The 21,295-nt window shown below is 34.5% G+C and overlaps 2 protein-coding genes across 2 annotated transcripts; one reads left to right on the top strand and one right to left on the bottom strand.

The window, feature by feature from the left end:
• Positions 1 to 462: 462 nt before the first annotated feature.
• LOC118492404 lies at positions 463 to 2,280 on the top strand. Its single transcript, XM_035990386.1, has 2 exons — positions 463 to 1,497; positions 1,601 to 2,280. The coding sequence occupies exons 1-2, from the start codon at positions 1,453 to 1,455 to the stop codon at positions 2,162 to 2,164; spliced, it is 609 nt and encodes a 202-aa protein (XP_035846279.1). The 5' UTR covers positions 463 to 1,452; the 3' UTR covers positions 2,165 to 2,280.
• A 14,163-nt stretch (positions 2,281 to 16,443) lies between these two features.
• Positions 16,444 to 21,046, bottom strand: LOC110942041 (NAD(P)H dehydrogenase (quinone) FQR1). The gene is made up of 4 exons (XM_022183733.2): positions 20,767 to 21,046; positions 17,825 to 17,918; positions 17,472 to 17,734; positions 16,444 to 16,840 (listed from the first exon to the last, which is right to left on the bottom strand). Exons 1-4 carry the CDS (start codon positions 20,880 to 20,882, stop codon positions 16,609 to 16,611), a joined length of 705 nt encoding a protein of 234 aa, XP_022039425.1. The 5' UTR covers positions 20,883 to 21,046; the 3' UTR covers positions 16,444 to 16,608.
• Positions 21,047 to 21,295: the final 249 nt, after the last annotated feature.

Below are 21,295 nucleotides of genomic sequence, written 5' to 3'. Positions count from 1 at the left end.
TGCATGGGTACATTTAAATTTACAAAAGAGTATTATCAAATGGTTGAATTCTCATATTTGTATCCTAAAATAAAGTAACCTGACATGCATCTTTCAAATGTTATTTATATAACTCATGAATTGAAATTTAATATATTTATAGGTTATGTATCATTTACATACATATTGTGGAAAGTCAATTTCTTAGAATGTAAGCTTGAATGTGTATGAATGATGTAAGAGTGACATAAAGAAAGAAGGAAAAAGGAGAAGTTAAAGAAAACAAAAAGAGACTAGTCTATGTTTATATTGTTTATTTGAAGAGGCGATAGATAGCGACAACACTAGCTCCTCTCATTTCCCTTTAATAATACTCCTTCCCACCCAAATACTTCCCCATCATTACCATACTTGTTTGTTTTCATACATTAAATTATGACTTCTCTTGCCTTCCCTAGCTACTTGCCATCATACATGCATCTTAGGGTGAACGGGGCGTACTCGGGGAGTGCCCTCGGTGAGCGATTTCCCCGATCGGGAACACCGCCGCCATCAACGCGGGGTCCCGAATCGGGGGTGATTTTGTTTGTGTGTTCACCGCTTGAATTTGGCACAATCATCGAGATTTGACCGTTGACAACGGTCGGATTTTAAAAAAAAAAAAAAAATCAATTTTTTTTAAACTAATATAAATACTCAACTCATTTTCACCCTTTTTTTATCCACAACCATCTTATTCTCTATATTTTTTATACCAAACTCTCCAACCACAACCATTTCACTCTTTATTTTTTATACTATCCAACCAAACCCCATCCACTTTTTATTTTTTATACACCGAGCAATGGAGAACCGACCCCGCGAGGCCAAGAAAAAAAATAAGGGGCGGGTATCGAAACCGTCTCGAGATGGTTCGAGCGGTGCAAATGCTCAACCACAACCCCCTTACGGCTACACTTCACAACCCCCGTTTTATTTCCAACAACCTCCACACCCCTCGTTTTACAACACCCAACAACCCAATTTCGGCTATTTTCAAAATTTGCTATCAATGGACGCTCCTCCTCAATCCCCCGCCTTCGACCCATATGCTTATCGTTCTCCACAAGTTCCTTCTACAAGAGGAAGTGTCGAACGTTCTCTACCTATTGACGAGGACGACGAGGACGATGAGGTAGTGCCCGAAACTCAAAATTTGGGCGACGACGACGAGGAAGATGAATATAATGTGGACGAAGAAGCGGGCAACGAAGAAGACGAGGCTCGAGAAAAAAAGGGAAAACGGTGAGCGAAAAATGGACAAAAAAACAAGAAGAGGCGTTGGCGAAGGCGTGGGTACATTGTTCTACCAACAAAAAAAAGGGCAATCAACAAAGTCGCGAAAGTTTTTGTGGTAAAATTTTAGAGCACTATAACAAAAGTGTCGGTGGAAGTAACCGGACCGTTCATCAAGTACGGTCTAAATGGAACCCGATGCATTCGAAAATAAACTTTTTCAACGGCCTATACCAACAAGCGGTAAAAATTATATTTTTTTTAACATTGCATATTTTTTATTTTTTTTCTAAGTTCATACTTTTTTAACACTTTCTAATTTTTTTTTTTATTTTATAACATGTAGGATCGCACACGAGCAAGTGGATGTCAAGATCTCGACGTGATGAAAGTCGCGTTAAAAGAATTTAAAGAAAGATTTCCAAGCGGTTTTCAACACCTCGAGGCGTGGGAGGTCGTTCGAAAACACGAGAAATGGGCACAAGTGCCATTGATGGGCGAGGAAGGTGAAGGTTCGGCACCTAAAAGAAAGCCCGTTGACGTAGACTTTTCAATCCCGGATATGAACGAAGATCCCTCGCCACAAAGACCACAACGGCGAGACAAGCGTCAAGCTACATCGTCCGAGGGAAGCTCGGCCGAGTTGGCGGCACAATTCAAAGTGTACACCGCCATGAAAGAAGCGAAGCATGCGGTAGAATTGGAGGCGATCGAAATGAGGAAAAAAAGAGATTCGGAGGCTCGCGAGCTCATATCGGCACAACTCGAGACGATGAAAAACTACAATTTCGATCGAGATATGAAAACCTTCCTTAAGCCGCACGACGATGTTCCGCCAAGTATGTTGCCAATCATCCTCGCCCGAAAGCGAGAAATCGCTAACAAGTACGGGTGGCCATGCGATTTCTAGTTTGAATGTATTTTTTTTTTCTAGTTTGAATGTATTTTTTTTTTCTAGTTTGAATGTGTTTTTTTTTCTAGTTTGAATGTGTTTTTTTTTTCTAGTTTGAATGTGTTTTTTTTTCTACTTTGAATGTATTTTTTTTTAAATTTAATGAAATGTCTTTTATATAAATTTTTAAACATCAACAAAAAAAAAAAATAATAATAATTTTGAACTCACCTAATAGGTGAGTGCCGCCATCAAAAAGGGGAATTAGGGGAGTGTATTAGGTGAGTTGACGTGGCACCATGTGATTGGTTAGGTGTAAGATAGGGGACTCACCTATTAGGTGAGCACCCCTTACACCCTTAGCAAAATCTTTATCGGTTTTCTTGAAACCTCGATCCGAATTTCAACTCGGATCCAACCAGTTCGCTATGGGTGAACGGGGCGGGTTCGGTAAAGGAAGCGGCAAAGGGTTTTTACCGGCGGGGAACACCACTACCAATGTTTGAGTCACCGTGCAGTGAGATGAAAATCAGTGACTACTCACTGCACCCAAAATGTGACCGTTGAACCATTTTGTGACTGTTGGAGGAGTTAAATGCAACGGCTTTATAGCCGTTTTTTATAAAATAAAACAAAAATAATAATTTACATATTTTTACACTGTATAAACCAAACTCAATTTATAACAAATTCTCACCAATCCATTTTCTCCAAAACCAATCTCTACCCCTATTTTATTTAAAATAGTGGATGGAATACCATTGTTTTTTTCCATCCGATAGCAGTGATGACGAGTTAGCTTCAACCGATAGTAGCATAATTTTTTTTCCAAAATCTCATCGAGCAAGCCGAACTACAAGACACGGGCACATCTAGCAAGAAACGATATGTTCGTCGTGATCATGAGAGTGGCCACGAAACCCTTATGACGGATTATTTTGTCGAGGACCCGAAATACAACGATGGCATTTTTCGTCATAGGTTTTGTATGTCAAAACGTTTGTTTCTAAAAAATGTGAGCGACGTGGAAGCGAATAATCCGTGGTTTGAAAGGGGTGTGCATGCGAGAATGAAGAAGGGTTTTACACCGTTGCAAAAAGTTACATCAGCTATTAAATAACTTGCAACCGGTAACCCTCCAGGCGAGAACGACGAGTATTACATATGGCCGAAAGGACTTCTCGCGAGTGTCTAGACTATTTCTGCGAAACGGATACGCTCCCGAGTTCTTACGTAGACCAACAAGCCACGACATGGCGCTTTTGTACTAAGCTCATGAGGAGAAACATCACCTTCCTGGTATGGTCGGTAGCCTTGATTGCACCTATTTTGTTTGGAGAATGTGTCCCACAGAGTTTCGGGGCCAATATATGAGAGGAGTTCACAAATACCCGACAGTTATGCTCGAAGCGGTGGCCTCTCAAGATTTGTGGGTTTGGCATGCTTTTTAATTTAATATAATGTTTTTTTTAATTTATTGTACTTTTATTTTGTTAAAAATATGTTTTATTTATTAATTAATAGTTTATAAAAAAAAGAAAAAAAAATAGTTTACCACGACCCAAGAGAGGTGACCACCTCTTATGTTTTCTGGACAAGATATGACTTAGAGAGGAGAGTTAACATAGCAACAGTTTACCTCTATCAAGTGTTAAACTATTTATTAAGTTCGCATAAAATGACAATTTTACCTATTTTGCACCTATTTTGTTTGGAGAATGTGTCCCACAGAGTTTCGGGGCCAATATATGAGAGGAGTTCACAAATACCCGACAGTTATGCTCGAAGCGGTGGCCTCTCAAGATTTGTGGGTTTGGCATGCTTTTTAATTTAATATAATGTTTTTTTTTTTAATTTATTGTACTTTTATTTTGTTAAAAATATGTTTTATTTATTAATTAATAGTTTATAAAAAAAAGAAAAAAAAAATAGTTTACCACGACCCAAAAGAGTTGATTAATGGTTAGTGATGATGTCTTACTCCATCCAATGACAATAGGGACTATTCATTATCTTAGGTTGTGAATAATTAAAGATTTTCCGATTCTCATAATTTTTATGGTGTTATATATGACGATGTAACATTTTCCGTTCCACTACTGGTAAGTACTTTATCATATGTTGTACTTGATCACATATTGATTCATCTTTGATACCACCATAGCCATATATACTTCATGGTTTCATAAGCGAACATGATTGTCTGTAATCACCACCTGTGACGGGGTTCATTATTTTTTTCACTTTTATTCAAAAAAGGTGTTGTGAATTAGTGGTACCCAAAGATCAGATACGTATATTACAGATCATAAAGAGTTTTAAAATTACTGTGGTTTTCATACATTGTGTTATTATCATAACCTATAACACAATGTTATTTTGGGTTCTGTCCATTGTGGTTTTATTATCAAAACCTATAACACAATGAAGATGGTGTTATATTTAAGTTTTCTATACATTGTGTTATTTGTTGTGATTATTGTGTTTTTCAACTAGGTGGGTTTTCAAAACAATGTGTTATAGGTTATGGTCATTGTGTTTTAGTATGTTGTTCCTTGTGTTTTTATTCCGTTGTCCATGGTGTTTTATTTTGATGTCTATTGTGTTTTTAGGCTTTTGTTCATTATGTTTTTAGTATGCTGTCCGTTGTGTTTTTAGTCTATTGTTCATTATGTTTTTTATATGTTGTCAATTGTGTTTTTAGTCTACTTTCTATTGCGTTTTAGTTTGATACTCATTATGTTTCAAGTTATGTCCATTGTGTTTTAAGCAACTGGATTTTCGATTTTTGTTTCAAAAGTATAACACTATGGAACTCATATTAAAGATGAAAAGACACTCGATTTTATGGTATAATTCTTGAAAAAAAAAATATGACGTATCAAAAAGTTATAGACATTAAAAAAAAGCGGGGAGAATATCATATGACTTGCATGTGAAAACGTGTACCAGTGGTGAAGCTTGAAAATTTTCACCGGGGGGTCGGAAGTTACCGAACTAAAAATTCTATATAAGTAATTTTTTTTTATAAAACCGGGGGGTCGAAAACGTATATACCTAAAAAATTCTACACGAAACGTACATACATAGCACTACTAAGCGAAAAGTTCGAGGGGCCGGGCGCCCCTCCCGGCCTCTTGAAAGCTACGCCCTTGACGTGTACATGTTCTTTCTTTTCTCTTGAATGAAACGTATTACCATTTCTACTTGATACCTCCTTGAACACTTGTCAATCTATGATAACTTCTCACCCTTCTTATTTATATTAGTCTTTGTACAATATCTTAACCCTGTTTATGCAACAGTTTAGTTTTTTTTTTTTTTTTTTTTTTTTTTTTTTTTTTTTTTTGTTACGGTGACTTTTGAGTGATTGTTTGATAAATAATTGGCCTTTTGAATTCATACTTTAAGTTTTTTGAATGTACAAATATGATTGCACATAGTGCCATGACATGCCTTCCATCCTAAAATTACTTTTGTAATAATTAAATACTATTCAACATATGTTCACACATATTCTTGTGAATCATGAAACATGGACAAGACGAAAAATAATTTTAAACGTTTCAAGACTTTGGGATCGCATGTGCAAAATTCCTCACATATATATGAAAAACTAGGTCTAACTCCCAAGAATTGGTATAAACACAAATGATATTTGTAAATAACTCTCACGTATATTACACTTAGCAAAAAAAAAAAATAACCTCAAAAATTGAATACAGTGATCTACAAACATAACCCTAAGACTTGACTATGAATTTATAGTTAAACCCCAACTTGGTCAACAAGAAAGCAACTAAAGAAATCCTAACAAGCATCGACTTGTGACTTGGATTCCTTTGTCACCTTTTCCCACCACTGACTAGTGAGGAGTCGGGAATTACTACCAACAATCACCCCTAATTTCTGACCCAAAAAAGTAGGTATGTCTTCAAGTTCAATCTTATCATCTTTGTCCAACTTACGGTGCACCATAACTCGATACACATATATTGTTGTTGCCTATTTGGGATCTAGTCCTTCGAATCTATACTCGGGGTTGATTTCCAGGTTGAAATCAAAACCAACAATGGTGACAGAAACTTTGATCGATCTTTCGGCTTCTCAAACGACTTATTGATCACTGGCTTCTTTAGCTACTAAATCACCAAGAAATCTTTTACAACTGTTACAGCCCCAAAGTTTAAAATGGTTGCTTCCCATAAGAGAAAACGACTCTCAAAATTGCGGACACCAAGCTCTGATACCAATTAAAGTCCTAAGAATCATAATAAACACACATGATATTTGTGAATAACTCTCACATATATTATACATAGAAAAATAACACAAAATTTGAAACAATGACTCTCATACATAACTCTAAGACTTGCCTATGTATTTATAATTGAAACCTAACTTGGTCAACAAAAAACAACTAAAGAAAACCCTTACTTGCTAACCAAACATTATCATAACTAATTATAATATAATCATGAAAGTTAATTTTACCAACTTGTCAAACCTAGTCCCTTAGGTTCACCAACTTATCACTTGGATTCCTTTGTCGCTCTTCCACCACCGACTTGTGATGTGTTTGGAATTACTACTAACAAGATCCAAGGGAAATAATTGGGTTTTTTATCATATACTCTTAAATATTATAAAGAGTTAATTACTGTTTTCGTCCCTGTGGTTTGTCAAAAATCACTATTCCAGTCCATTAGTTTAAAAATTGCGATTTCAGTCCCTGTGGTTTCACTTTCGTAATCATTTCAGTCCACCTCGTAATCATTTCAGTCCCTGTACTTAACAGAATAATGGATTGAAATGGTTACGAAAGTGAAACCACAGGGACTGAAATGGTTACGAAAGTGAAACTACAGGGACTGAAATCGCAATTTTTAAACTAATGGACTGAAATAGTGATTTTTGACAAACCACAGGGACGAAAATAGTAATTAACTCTATTATAAATATTAATATGTTATGTCGTTTGAGTTCCCAAATCAAAATGATACATATTAACATCTATATTTATTTGAGACCACATAATCACTATATTTATTTGAGACCACATAATCACAACATTTGAGGGGAAGAGATATGTTTATTGAAACATGATTCCTCAACTAAATACGAATATGCATAATTCCAATATAGGTGGGAGCTATTAACAAACCAATAATACATTTCATGGGAAGCTAGTTACGACAAAATAGTTGTGAAAGTAATCCTCTCAACCGATACGAGATTGAAGATGAGTATACTTTAATGACACGGTATGAATAAGATGCAACAAGATTAAGTCTTTAATACTGAGACAGGTCTCGAAATTGCTTAAGCTTACCAAAGGACGAAAATCTATTAGGAGTAAGTGGATTCCCAAGAAAAAGTGTATATATAAAGGTGTACCGTTCTATTTCTTTATTTTCCATTTTAATGTAATTCGTACTCTCTCTTCAATTCCTTGTAGTTTCGAGACTTGATCATAATTGAAATTCTCTTTTATATTATTCTTGCCTAATTATTTCTTGTATAATGCAAAAGAACACTCACGAATACGCATTCTAATTCAAAAACGAAGAACACATCGAGATTCTACTTTCTTTGGAATGTTATTTCATAAGTGTTTTTATTATTTACCATGCTTGCATACACTTAAATACCCAAAAATAGGCTTAACTATGAGTTTTTAGCATAGAATAACAAACAAAACAATTTCAGGGACTAAAACTAAATTTTTGAATCTTCGTCGAGGTCGTTGCGGATCGTAACCCTACTCTTGCGATTCGCAAGGGGTGTATCTGACAGCAGATTCACGAATAACAACGTTTTTTTGAATATTTTCATCCTTCTAAACCCCAACCAACTCATTCAATACCCCAAACTCAAATCCTACTTATAAATACTAACCCCTAACACCTCCTGAACACTTTCACCACTTCAAAAACTCTCTCGAGCTCTCTCAAATCATCCATTTCTCCAACTTTGGGTAGTGAATTCAAAGACCAAAACACTGAGTTTTGGTTTCTTTCTTGTTTATTTCTTACTTGTGTTTTTCTTCCCCATACTTGGAAAGCCTCTAAGAGTTATACCACTTGTTTATCAAGGTAAATGAGGATGGTAAACCACTATTTTAAGGGCCAAGTTGGGATTTTTCTTAAACTTAATATACGTGTTTTCTTTACTTTGTTTTTGAAACTTCTTCACACCAAACCAAGTCACCAACAAGTTTCCATGTTGAAGCTCTTGTATTAAGGTTATTTCAAGAAACTTTGAGGTTCAAATGCCTCCATTTTATATCTTTCTAAGTCTCTAAGTAAACGACAACCAACTATGTGAGTGAAACCAAACCAAGTCTCCAAACAAGCAATGTTGGAAGACTTGTGTTATGGTACAAATGGTGATGTTGCGGACCTTGGTTCTACAACTAAAACTTCCACCATCTCTCACTTGGTTACTTAGCAAAATAGTTTGTTTTTTATGCATTCTTCCTTGTATTTATGACCATCTGAGTCATCAATTATGCTAGTGATTTTGTGCAATGGTGAAACCCTTGAGGTTTGTGGATTACCCTACCTCTAATGCTTGACTATATAAATAATATAATTCACGCATACAATACTTTCCCCAAAACCAAACCATAATATCAACCAACCCATGGTTTAATGTTATGTGTTAAGGTGGAGAATATCCTAGTCTTAGATTCCTAACTTTGGACTTCTAATGGTTGTTTAACACTCATGAAAAACAAACACTAATAATAGTGTCCAAATAAGTATCTAGGCGGGATATGTTTAATGTACTTTCATACTCGTAATTTCTAATTATTTTCCATCCTCCAATCCTTCGTACACCTTTGTTTACCATTTTACGGTGACTTTGGTGTTTCATTCCTCAAACCCGCTCGCTCGCATATTGTGGATTTTCTTTGCAAACCGTGAGTTTATACATACTCATTTTACATTTTAAACACTATTTAGGTTGCAATATGCATTCGTACTAAATATACATACACACACATACAAGCAAACTTATACAAAAAAACTCAATCCTTAAACATGCTTATTTGTTAATTATGGATACATGCTAGAATATTCTTATGCTTAGCTATCTACCATAAACTTTGCAAGCTTCCCTAAACATGTACAACGCTATAGGGGTAGCAGACCGCCCTGTTTTGTGGGTTATTGTTAAGTTATTCTATTCGGCCTTATTTGCTTTGATGATAAGGATATGCTAGTGCCAAACTTTGGAGTGATTTTAGCTTTTGCATGCTAGTGTGATACATAATTTAGTATGCTATAAATATGTGGATTTGAGATTTATTCTTATCTATGCTATGTGTCACACCCCAATTGATGGCGGAAACATCGGGATGAGACGAACAAATTGCTCAAGATTTCATAACACTATGTGACGATATAATTTAAATTCAAATTTCATTGCAATGCTAAGTTGCCATACAAAGATTCAAATAAAACAACATTGTTTTCAAAACATAACACCAACATGATAAAATAATCTAGGTGTGTTTCTAAGTCCACCTAAATCTTGTTTCTTCTCATAACATCATAACGTCTATCAACCTGCAACATGTATTAAAATATATCAACAAAAAGTTGGCGAGTATACAAGTTTTCATACATAGCATAATATAGATTAAAAAGTTTAACGAACTCATATCCAACATGAATAACCAATATGCATGTTACTAATATGTTGAAACGGTGTACTATATGTTCAAACCCAAGTATACAACACGTTGATTTTGCCTATCCCAAAGAATAACGGGAGGTTAACATGTTTAACTTAACAATACCCCAAGTTTCGTGGGCGGTGCGTTAATCCTATAACGCTATAATTGTTAAGGTAGGCTAGCAAAGTTAATGAGCATACATCGACACAAATAGTTTACATAGCATACAAGATTCACAAGCATCATATAGTTTCATGTTAAGCATGGATAGAGATTAAAATAGTTTAAGTGTCGTGTGATTTTGTATAACATACATGTTGCACCCAAAGTGTAAAAGGTAAAACGGGATCGAGTATACTCACGGTTTCGCAAGCTTTCCACTTGATAATCCCGCGAGAGTTGTTGGTTGATTAGAGTGGAACACCGTGTCTTTCTACACGAAGAAACATTGGTGCGTGAGTATAGGAAGTTAACGGAGGATTAAAGATTCGGATTTTTAAAATACATGAAAGTATACATATGAGGAAAATAATCATCTAGTCATATAATACTTGTTTGACACTATGAAACCCAAAAGGGCTAGAATGTTTTCATTGGTCAAAATACCCATTAGAATCATAACAAGTTATTAAAGTCTTAGATGATATAACGTACTATCTTGACAAATGACCAGTAGTTCATCATCAAAAGTTTGGTTACTTGAATATTATATAAGTTATATAGATATCATATTGTCATATAAGTCAAGCATGAGGTAGGAGGATGAATCCTCCATTTAGGAACCTCTTTTGTATTTCACATAAGTCATGCATGAGGTAGGAAAGACAAGTCTTCCATTTAGGTACCTCTTTAGTGTCCACCACTACACATGTTGTCATGGACAACAAGGAGGGTCATGTACATACAATAGGAAATGAAATAACTACAACTAATCTAAGAAAACATCAAGTGATGTGTGGATTTTTAAGTAGGATAGCCCAAGCTAACCTTGTAATCACACAAACTACAAGCTTTAAGCTTGTACACCACTTGTGAGTTAAACCCTAACCAAAACAGAATGTTTATGAGGTTTTTGAACCTCTGATTTTACATGTCACAACCTTGTTTTTAAGCCCAACTAACCATAGATTTGATTATGAGTGTAAGGACATAGGAATTTGTATGAGAAACCTCAAGTTTAAGTAGTTTAACAAGTGTTTAAATCCAAACATAAAGTTTTCTTCACTTTGGAGCCTGTTTTGATTATGAGTGTAAGGACATAGGAATTTGTATGAGAAACCTCAAGTTTAAGTAGTTTAACAAGTGTTTAAATCCAAACATAAAGTTTTCTTCACTTTGGAGCCTGTTTTGGTGATGTTTCCAGGCCTTGGTTTTCCATGGAAAACATGTGGTATGATACCTAAGGTTATTCCAAGTGATTAGAAAGAAGAGTCAAAGAAAAAGGTTGAAGAATGAAGAAGTTATGCTCACTTAAGCAAGTTGATACGAATCTGCCTATCTCCTGTCTTTTGCTACTGATTTCAACTGATTTAGGAGTGATTTGAGAGTGAATTTGTGAGTTTGTAAAGTGGATGAAGTGTGGAAATGAGTTAGCTTTTATAGGGAAGTGTTAGGGTAAAGTCTGGTGGGTAATTAATGTAGAAAACACAATAAAACACAACAAAATGGCCCAATCCCGTAACCAGCTATGTTTTTCTGCGGATTCGAGTCCGTCGTGGGGCGCGACTCGCCCAGGCAGGGGCTTCGCGGATCGTGAGGCCTAGTATTCGCTGAATTGTTTTATTTTTTGTCACTTATGGCCCTTGTCCTTACATATGTACTTAAAACATACATATGTTTTAAGTAGATTTTAGGTGTTTTAAGCACAAAGGGTCATAATCAAGGGTATGTTATGTAAATTAATCATAAACTGAATATAAAACACATATAAACACGTATGTTTGTCGAGGTTTAGTATCGAATCTGCGTAAATTGAGCATATAGATCACGAGTTTGCAAGTTTGACGTATTTCGCATAAATTGTTAATAAAGTGTCATAAGTTTAATAGATTCGAACATATGAACATGTATGGAACGTGTATAACATGAATGTAAAGAAAATACGAATTCCATTATGATCCAAGTCTCGGATTTTACAACGATTACAACGAAAGAACGATTACAATAATACAAGACTTCCAAAAATAGAAATACATGCACCGGTTTCTAATTATGGAAAGTATAAAAAGGTAGGGCGTTACACTATGTAACAAAACTAGTATGCTCACCGACATATTTAACGGGTAACCCACGAACTAGCTGAAGTACAAGACGTTGTTCATTCGCAAGACCATGTTTAACTGACCAGTTAACTCCATGACAATAGTCTTCAAGGCAGTGGCGAAACCAGAAATTTTAACCGGAGGGTCAACATATATATAGACATACACTCAACCGATAGTGTATAATAATAATAATAATAAGAATAATAATAATAATAATAATACTTTTACCGATATAAAAAATTAAAGATTTAAAAGAATGATAAATTTATTAATCTTGACATCTTCTAAACTATGTAAAAAAATGAATGACAAATTTATATATCTTCACATTTTCTAAACTAAATAAATGAAAACTATTAAATTTATAAATTGTTAACATTCTAGTAAAAAAGACCTACATTAAAATATTAATATTACTGTTTAATATTTCAATTTGAAAAGAAAGAGAACACCGTACAACTATTTGACTGGTGGTCAGGCTTTTTTTATTGGCTTTTTATTGGATAGTCATAACATGTCATCTTCTTCATTACTTTAAGTTTTCACTTCACCATCTCTGTAACTACGGTGCATCCTATCAGAATTATTCCGGTGACTATTTTTTTCACCTCTCTTCGTTTTTTTTCTTATTTTTCGCTGCACTTACAGCTCAACTATAAATCTGGGGGGTCATATTATGAAAACCCACTAGATGACAGATTAAAGCTTGAATGGTCGGTCGGTGGCCGGAGGGTCAACGGACCCTCCTGACCCCCTGTAGTTCCGTCCCTGCTTCAAGGGTTGAACCCTTATCATTTAAGAAAATATGTTTAATCATGTTCAAACTTCAAACTAGGCATTTCAACGGATGGACATTAATGATCCAACTTAAATGGATCATGATCCAATCCAACATAATGGATCGTGATCCGATCCATATCCAAATAATTTTAAATAGACGGATCACTATCCGGATTGATCCATACTAAAAAATATAATTAAAAAACTCTAAAAAATTAAAAAAATAAAAAAAAAATTAAAAAAATATCATAAAAATAGAAAAAATTAAAAAATCAAAACAATTTTAGAAACAATAAAAAAAAATCTAAAAAAATTCAAAAAACTTCAAAAATCTAAAAAATTCTAAAAAACCAAAAAAAATCTGAAAAATTCAAAGAAATAAAAAAAATTCTATAATATCAAAAAAATTATAAAAATAAAAATATGTAAAAAATTCAAAAAAATCATAAAATTGTAAAAAATCAAATAAAACAGAAAAAATAAAAACAAAATCTGAAAAAAAAAACAAAAGAATTCAAAAAAAAACTGAAAAAAATCAAAAAGTTCTGAAAAAAATAAAAAATAAAAAAATGTAAAAATTCAAAGATAAAAAATTTCTAAAAAATAAAAAATTATCATAAAAACACAAAATTACAAAAAATCTCCAAAATCAAAAAAATCTTAAAATATTTCTTGAACCAGTGGGATTTCCCGCACTCCGCGGCGGGATTTCCGTCGATATTGGTACGGTTTCTTAAAGTATCGGCTCGGTTCTTATAGCAGTTAGAAGAAATACACCTAAAAGAATACTAACATGTGTTTTACATCGATCGAGAACTATAGAAACAAATAACGATACTGGTAGCGATGTTTTTCGGGCAGGGCATCAATTTGGTCACCAACACTTGCTATAGCATACGATACTAAAAATACTATATTGCCAATACAACTTTATTTTCAATCACTTATATAATGCCACGTCAAGAAAACATCAAAACGCATACGATACCAATACCGATATAGTTCGAACAAGATTGTTTCGGTTCGTCACGTTAAAGAACAAAAAGAATCAACTATATTTACCCATTTGATTAAAAGATTTATGGAATGGTAGATAAAAATAAACATGTAGCAATAGTGTATTCAAAATTTTATATTATGTTCTTCAAATAACAAAAAAGGTAAACGGTATAACTATGTATAAAGAAACTCAACGATTTCTATATCTACGTGTCGAAAAAACCATGAAACAAAAATTTTATAACAATTATATTAAAAATAAGTATAAAATTCAATAAAAACGATACAATTCACTTTAGAATATAATTAAAAAATTAAAAAAAATGAAAATATGTAAAATGGACAAATAAAGAAAGTACTGTTCAAGTACTTTGAAAATGTTAGGATAGAAGAATTGTTAGATTTTTTTTAATATATATTTTTTTTTGGTTTTTTTAGAACTTTTTTGATTTTTTGGAATTTTATGAATTTTTTACATTTTTTATTTTTTAGATTTTTTTGAATTTTTTGATTTTAAAGATTTTTTTTGAATTTTTTTGATTGTTTAAAACTTTTTTTATTTTTATGGATTTATTGAATTTTTAAAATTTTTTAGATTTTTTTATGAATTTTTTTGTTTTTTAGAATTTTTTTTATTTTTATTGTTTTTTTGAATTTTTTACATTTTTTTAAATTTTTTTTATTTTTTTGGATGGCTTTGGAAGAAATTTTCCTTTTTCTACTTTTTTTTTTAATTAGTAGTGGACTGATCGGATGGATCATGGATCGATCCATATAATTAATTGGATAAATGGATCGATCCTTTGGATTAGTTAATGGATTTGTGGATATTTTTTATGATCCAATAAGTGATTTAAATGGATCGGATTGGATTGGATATGGATCAATATCCAATCCATTGACAAGCCTAGTTCAAACCCTCCATAACTGTTGATTTCCGTTTCAAGAACCCGATGAAGCAAATTATCTAACCGTGTTTTGTAGATACGCATCAATACATTAGCATCAGTTTTCATCCTCTAATCATACGTTGGATCGTCCTTGGATGGTGGTTCGTTGCCATTGATGTGGTTCATAACATCATAACCACATGCGGGAAATCGAAACAACTTCACCCAAGATGAATACGAAACCTTGGAACCATCAAGAACTCGAACCTTCTTCCGGATATTTATAACAGCGTAAACAAGATGTAGAACACCTTCTTCCGGATATTTGTAATAGCGTAAACAAGATGTAGAACATGTTGTTTAGAAGACGAAGACTCGACTCTGTCATGCTTATCACCCATTGCTCGATTGCACTAGAAGAAAACAAAGATCGATTTGATGATACAAATACAAATAAATACAATTTATTTATATAAAAATATGTTCTGCTAATATTACCAACTTATTTTACATTTTTTTGTTATGTCTCAAACATAACATGTATAGATTTGATGATATTTAAAAACTATCAGAAACTAAAAATAAAATAATTATTTATTGTAAGTGTGGAAGAACACTTTTCACTCTATCACATTCATTACATATCATACTCATTCAACATTTGACACCCCATTTCATCACATTTTCACTATCACACTTGCAACACCCATCACACCAGCTCAATCATTAACCCACACCCAACATAACCCTTGATTCAAGTTTCACTACCATGATATACATCGTTGTCTTCCTCTTCACCGTCGTGAAACATCCACTTGTGACGGTGTTTCACATTCATCACACCCCTGATGGGGGGTTTCACGGGGGCACCCTGACCACCCTAATAGCTGATATTATAAACCAACCTTAAAAGGTGTAGGACATCAAAGTTGACGGTATATACATCCATATGGGTTACAATGCCACTACCGCAAGCTTACGGTGCTCTTTTAACCCATTTTCAACTTGTTTTTAAAATATTTTGTTAAAGCCATGTTTAGCTTAGCTTTTCAAAACAACTCATGACTTTTTGGAAAAGTTAATAAGTCACAACGAAGTGACTTATTGACTTTTTCCCTCACATAATAATTTATGCCAAACACTTTTTAACTTTTTAAAAAGTCAATAAACTAATAAATCACTAAAATAAGCAATCTCAAACACCCCCTAAATCTCAGCCTTAAAATTTTAGAAAATTGTGTATAAAAACTAACATGATAAATTAAGCTTAAGAAAATAAAAGTTGAACATATATGTATCCATAATAATCCATATGAATTGTGTGTATCAAATCATAGGATTATACCCAACATTACAATATAATTTTTTTTTAAAAAAAAAAAAACAAAAACAAAAACAAAAAAAAACAAACTGAAGTCTCAAGCTAAATATATAAAAGCTGAAAATATTTTTCCAGTTTCCATTCAACGTAGAAAATCATACTTGATATTTCGCTGATTTGATTGTAAAATCAATTTTCTCAAGTTTCAGTTTCAGTTAAAACTATTCATTCAACTTGCAAACTGCACTTATAACTTATTAGCACTCCATGTATAACTTAAGCAAAGAAACCCAAGAAAATTTAGAAAGATCAACGGATCCTCAGGATGGACGAGTTTAGACGCCAAAGCTCATTTGTCGTATGTTGTTATCTATCAAGATTCTTTTGGACAAATGTTGTATAACAAATCATATTATTGGTTTTTATGAATGACAATTACGAGAAACAACCTTAAAACGACATATAAATGTGTGTTTGTTATAATAACAATCACCCTTTTCCAATCACATAAAGATATGAAACTATTATGCAGCTCCCTTGAGTTTCTTAGCAATGGTAGCGATGTGTTTCCCCTGGTGAAACGCCTGTTGTAGCTCCAGCTCGGATGGTTGTCTAGAACCATCCCCAGCGTAAGTTCCTGCACCATAAGGACTTCCACCTTTCACTTTCTCCATTTCAAACATGCCCGCTCCAAATGTGTATCCGATTGGCACAAATATCATTCCATGGTGAACCAGTTGAGTTATGGCCGTCAAACTGTACGCACATACATGTTAACAAAATATATACATGTACTGGAAAATCATATTAATAATAAGGGGGTGTATCTAGTTTATTTGTAGGGTAATAGGGGTGCAAACGAGCCGAGCGGCTCGAGATCGGCTCGACAAAAAGCTCGAAACGAGCCGAGCCTTATCGAGCCCGAGCCAAGCTTGAGCCTAAAATAAAGCTCGTTTATTTACCGAGACCGAGCTTGAGCCTGGCATGTGAAGCTCATCAGGCTCGTCGAGCCTTATCGAGCCTTAGTGTAATATTAGTTTTTATTAATATTTAATAACATTTACCCCTTATTTAAAGTTGTCTAGTAAACGGGCTGGGCTTATTTAAACTTGTTTACGAGCCAAGCCCGAACCTAAAAATAAGCTTGTTTAGTAAACGAGCCTGAGCTTCACTTATCGAGCTCACAAGCCTAAACAATTCTATTATTTATATTATATTTATTTAATACATTAATTAATAGATAATAAACGAGCCGAGCCCGAGCTTGAGAAACTACCAATGAGCCGAGCTCTAGCTTTGAAAACAAAGCTCGAACCGAGCCAAGCTCGAGCTCGGCTCAGCTCGTTTGCACCCCTAGTAGGGTAGCATAAATGGGTACTTTACTTACGCAGTAGTTTCTTGACCACCACCTTGAGATCCGGTGCTATAGAAGATGCCAGCTGGCTTGCCAGCGAGCTGTTGGGTTCTCCAAAGGCCACCAGTGGAATCGAAAAAGGCTTTGAATTGGGCCGACATCATACCGAATCTTGTTGGAAACCCGAAAACAAATCCATCTGCTTCAGAAAGTTCGTTTGCTGTGATTACTGGTACGTCGCTCTTTAGTGGTGCACTCATTTTCCCAAGCACTTCTTCATTCAATGTCTCTGCGACCTGCATGTGTTCGAAATAATCAAAGTTATTTGACCCGGCCCGTTTTGCCTCACTTACAAACAATAATCAGATAATCGTTTAATTATCTACCTGCCATAATTTGGCTTCAACTCCTTCAACAGATGCAGCTCCTTTTTTTATTTCTTCTGCTAACTTCTCTACATGTCCATACATTGAGTAGTACCTGCCATAAGAATTAACTGTCAGTAAATTTATGTAATTAATTTCTTTAATAAGAAAAAAAGTCAAATCTCAAGTCAATTCTAAAGGACTATACAGGCACCATAGTAAATTTATGCAATTGTTGGTTTAATATAAATATACCAAGAGTTGGTCATCAAAATGAAAAATTGGAAAAAATAAAAATAAAATAAATAAATAATAGGTGATGTTGCAGGACAACTGATAGCATAAGCATCTATAACTCTATAAGACTTTATAAATTCATTTAATAGCTTCTTTTGGGCTGATGCTATTGCAAAACAATCAAATTTAGTTCCAGATACTCCACTTCTCGATAATAGAGACGAGGTGAGGGAGTTGTGCGATTGTATCATATACTATATAAATTGTAATACCTAAACAAGAGACCATGATGAAGATTATTACTGTTCAAACACACAAGAGTTACAACTTCAGTGTTGTGTTCCTTTTCCAAATGAGGTGTTTGGGATTGCTTATTAGACTAATGGGTATGGGGGCCGGCTGAGGCCCGGCTAGGACCGGCGCCGGTCCCCCACACCACCCCCCTCATGTCCGGCCCGGCTCAAGCGGCTCCCCACAGCCGGGTTAGCCCATCCTCTCTCCTCTCTCCTAACACACATACATCTATACATACATACATATATATATATAAAGGGGTTCATCCCCCACCCCCCTAGGTTCATCCCCTTCAAGCCGAGCCTACGTGGCGCCTACGTGGCGGCTCATCCCCTCCAAGCCCATCCTCTCCATACCCTTTAGTCTTAGAACTCCTTATCCGCCTAGTGCCTTTTAATACAACAGTTTGTTTAGGATGTTTGGGATTGCTTATCCTAACTATTTATCTAACTATTTTTTAGTGCAATAAGTTCTTTTTAAAAAAAGGCAACAAGCACATTATCTTCCAATCACCGTTCCTTTTAAAAGGGCTCCACAATGCAACAAGCATAACTGAATGTGATACTTATTGACCTCAAAGGACCTTTGCAACTTTTTATGAAGAAAACATGACTTCTGGAGACGTGGTAATGACTAATGAGATAATAGCTTATATTCATATTTGCACAAAGATGATCACAAGCAAGCAACAAAAAGAATAAATACATTCTCCACCTACCATATTAATAAATTCTGTCAGATCTATGAATGTGGAATTCCATGACAGATGTCAGGTGACCTTTAAGGTCCTGACACATGAGTTTCAAATGGTAGGACATCATCTATATTCTACACTAGCAACAACATATTCTAACGCCTTATGTGGTGTCTTAATCATTTACCTAAATCTTTTCACATCTTAAATTTCCTGTACCAGGATACTTCCTATTAAAAACAAAGGACCAGCAAGTAAATTACGTTTTTGGCCCCTGTGGTTATATCATTTTTACTATATTAGCCCAAAATAAGAATTTTTAACATATCTGCCCCCATGGTCTCTATAACTAACCATTTTGACCCTCATGATCTCTAGACTTAGGGGCCAAAATGGTTAGTTATAGAGACCATGAGGGCAGATATGTTAAAAATTCTTATTTTAGGCTAATATAGTAAAAGTGATATAACCACAGGGGCCAAAAACGTAATTTACTCTAACACATATTTCTCAAATCAATGTTTCTTCCCCTACATCATAACCTGAATTGTTACTTTTCCAATTCTTATTTCCTGGACTAAATTTGATTATTTTTCTAGTTATTATATCCATCAACATCACGTCATTACAACATATGAAAAAATATAGAGTAGACCTGTATCCACATTGCTGATCATGAATCTTAAGCATATACAGTTTTAACAGGAGAGCAATTGTAAAGGTTTGCTTACCAGTCAATCCGAAATGCACGCCTAATTCCACTTTCTATCAGTAATTTTACACCGAAACACATATCATCCTATGTGATTTAACATCTTAATTTTTTTTTTTAAATAAAGCTTTTAAGTAAATTGTCATTTTCGTCAATGATATTTTTTTTTTTTTTTTTTTTTGCAAATAAAGTAATAACATTCCACACGAAAAGGGCAATTACAAAGCAATGGTAGGTAGTCGGGCAACAAGTTGCGCCGCCACCCCCTTTTGAATAGAAAAACCAATTCTACTAAATACAAAGTTTGAAACCTTTAGCGACGAAGAATTACTATTAACGACTTTTTGAACCCGATTCAAAAGTCGCACAGCGTCAGGAGCGAGACCACCAAAGGTATCAAACGCAAACGGGACAAACACATGTTGATTCTCCAGGCAGGCTTTCTCATGTTTTGCCACTTTGCTCGCCTCTGCCTTGAGCACCGCTTGCCCTACGACAAAGCCCTTGTCCTTGAGCCCGACAAGGGGGGAGACTCCAGTTGCTCTCCTGTTAATCATTTACATTTTTAACAGGAGAGCAATTGGAACGGTTTACCAAACGATCCTAATTAATATGCATCTTACTCATATAAACTTTTAACAGGATAGCAATTCGAAAGGTTCACCAATCGATCCGTCGAAAACGCACATCTAATTCTACTTTCTATCAGTAACTTTACACCTAAACACATATCATCATACTACGTGTTCTAACATCTTAATCATATAAACTTTTAACAAAAGAGCAATTCCAAACGTTCACAAATTCAACTCTCTTATCACAGCACCTAAAATCACTCTACAAACTTCAATTTATAAACCTAATCAACCGATCTAGATCGCACAAACTCATCCACAAAACCTAACAGATCGTTCAACAGTCAACAATTCATAATCAATAAACTAAAATTGCATAAAATCAAGTATAAAACAAGTCAACAACTATCAACATCATGAATGAAATAGAGATAAATTATATATAACATACACGATATACACTTTTGTAGCCATTGATGACGGTCGTCGGAGGTGTTTTCCGGTCGGTGATCGGTCAGAGTTGTTGACGATTGATTGAATTGACTGGACAACGATGAGCACTAGCATCTGCTATTTATACTACATTTTTGGGGATCAGTTGAACTGTGCCAGCTGGCATATAGACGAAGGTTTACTAGCGGAACGACGTCGTATTGGTTGGAAAAAGGAAGGTGTATCAATGCTGTATGTGCGTGAGTAATGATGGCATGTTGTTGTCACGCCCACCATCATTTTTCTTTGCCATATACGTCTCGCTATATTATTATTACTACTATTGCTATTAGATACGGGTCGGGTCATTTATTGAATTGTAACGGGTCATTTGATTTATTGAATTGTAACGTCCATATTATTAGGTCCTAAATTCGATTTCCACAAGAGCACTGGCGAATCTTGAGATTTCCAACCGGATGGTCGAAAATGTCTATACCAAAAAGTTTCTATAAACGGGGGGTCGAAAACGTATATACCAAAAAATT

This window comes from Helianthus annuus, chromosome 5, assembly GCF_002127325.2.
Source record: "Helianthus annuus cultivar XRQ/B chromosome 5, HanXRQr2.0-SUNRISE, whole genome shotgun sequence".
Taxonomy (NCBI): domain Eukaryota; kingdom Viridiplantae; phylum Streptophyta; class Magnoliopsida; order Asterales; family Asteraceae; genus Helianthus; species Helianthus annuus.
This window is presented reverse-complemented; position numbering and strand designations above follow the sequence as displayed.

Excerpts from the sequence above, each read along its gene's own strand:
- LOC118492404 (XM_035990386.1), top strand. The coding sequence starts at position 1,453 with ATGCATTCGAAAATAAACTTTTTCAACGGCCTATACCAACAAGCG. Across the intron at positions 1,498-1,600 it reads ACGGCCTATACCAACAAGCG|GATCGCACACGAGCAAGTGG; the intron begins GTAAAAATTATA and ends TATAACATGTAG.
- LOC110942041 (XM_022183733.2), bottom strand. The coding sequence starts at position 20,882 with ATGCTAGTGCTCATCGTTGTCCAGTCAATTCAATCAATCGTCAACAAC. Across the intron at positions 17,735-17,824 it reads TTGAAGCCAAATTATGGCAG|GTCGCAGAGACATTGAATGA; the intron begins GTAGATAATTAA and ends GAACACATGCAG. Across the intron at positions 16,841-17,471 it reads GGTGGTCAAGAAACTACTGC|TTTGACGGCCATAACTCAAC; the intron begins GTAAGTAAAGTA and ends ATGTGCGTACAG.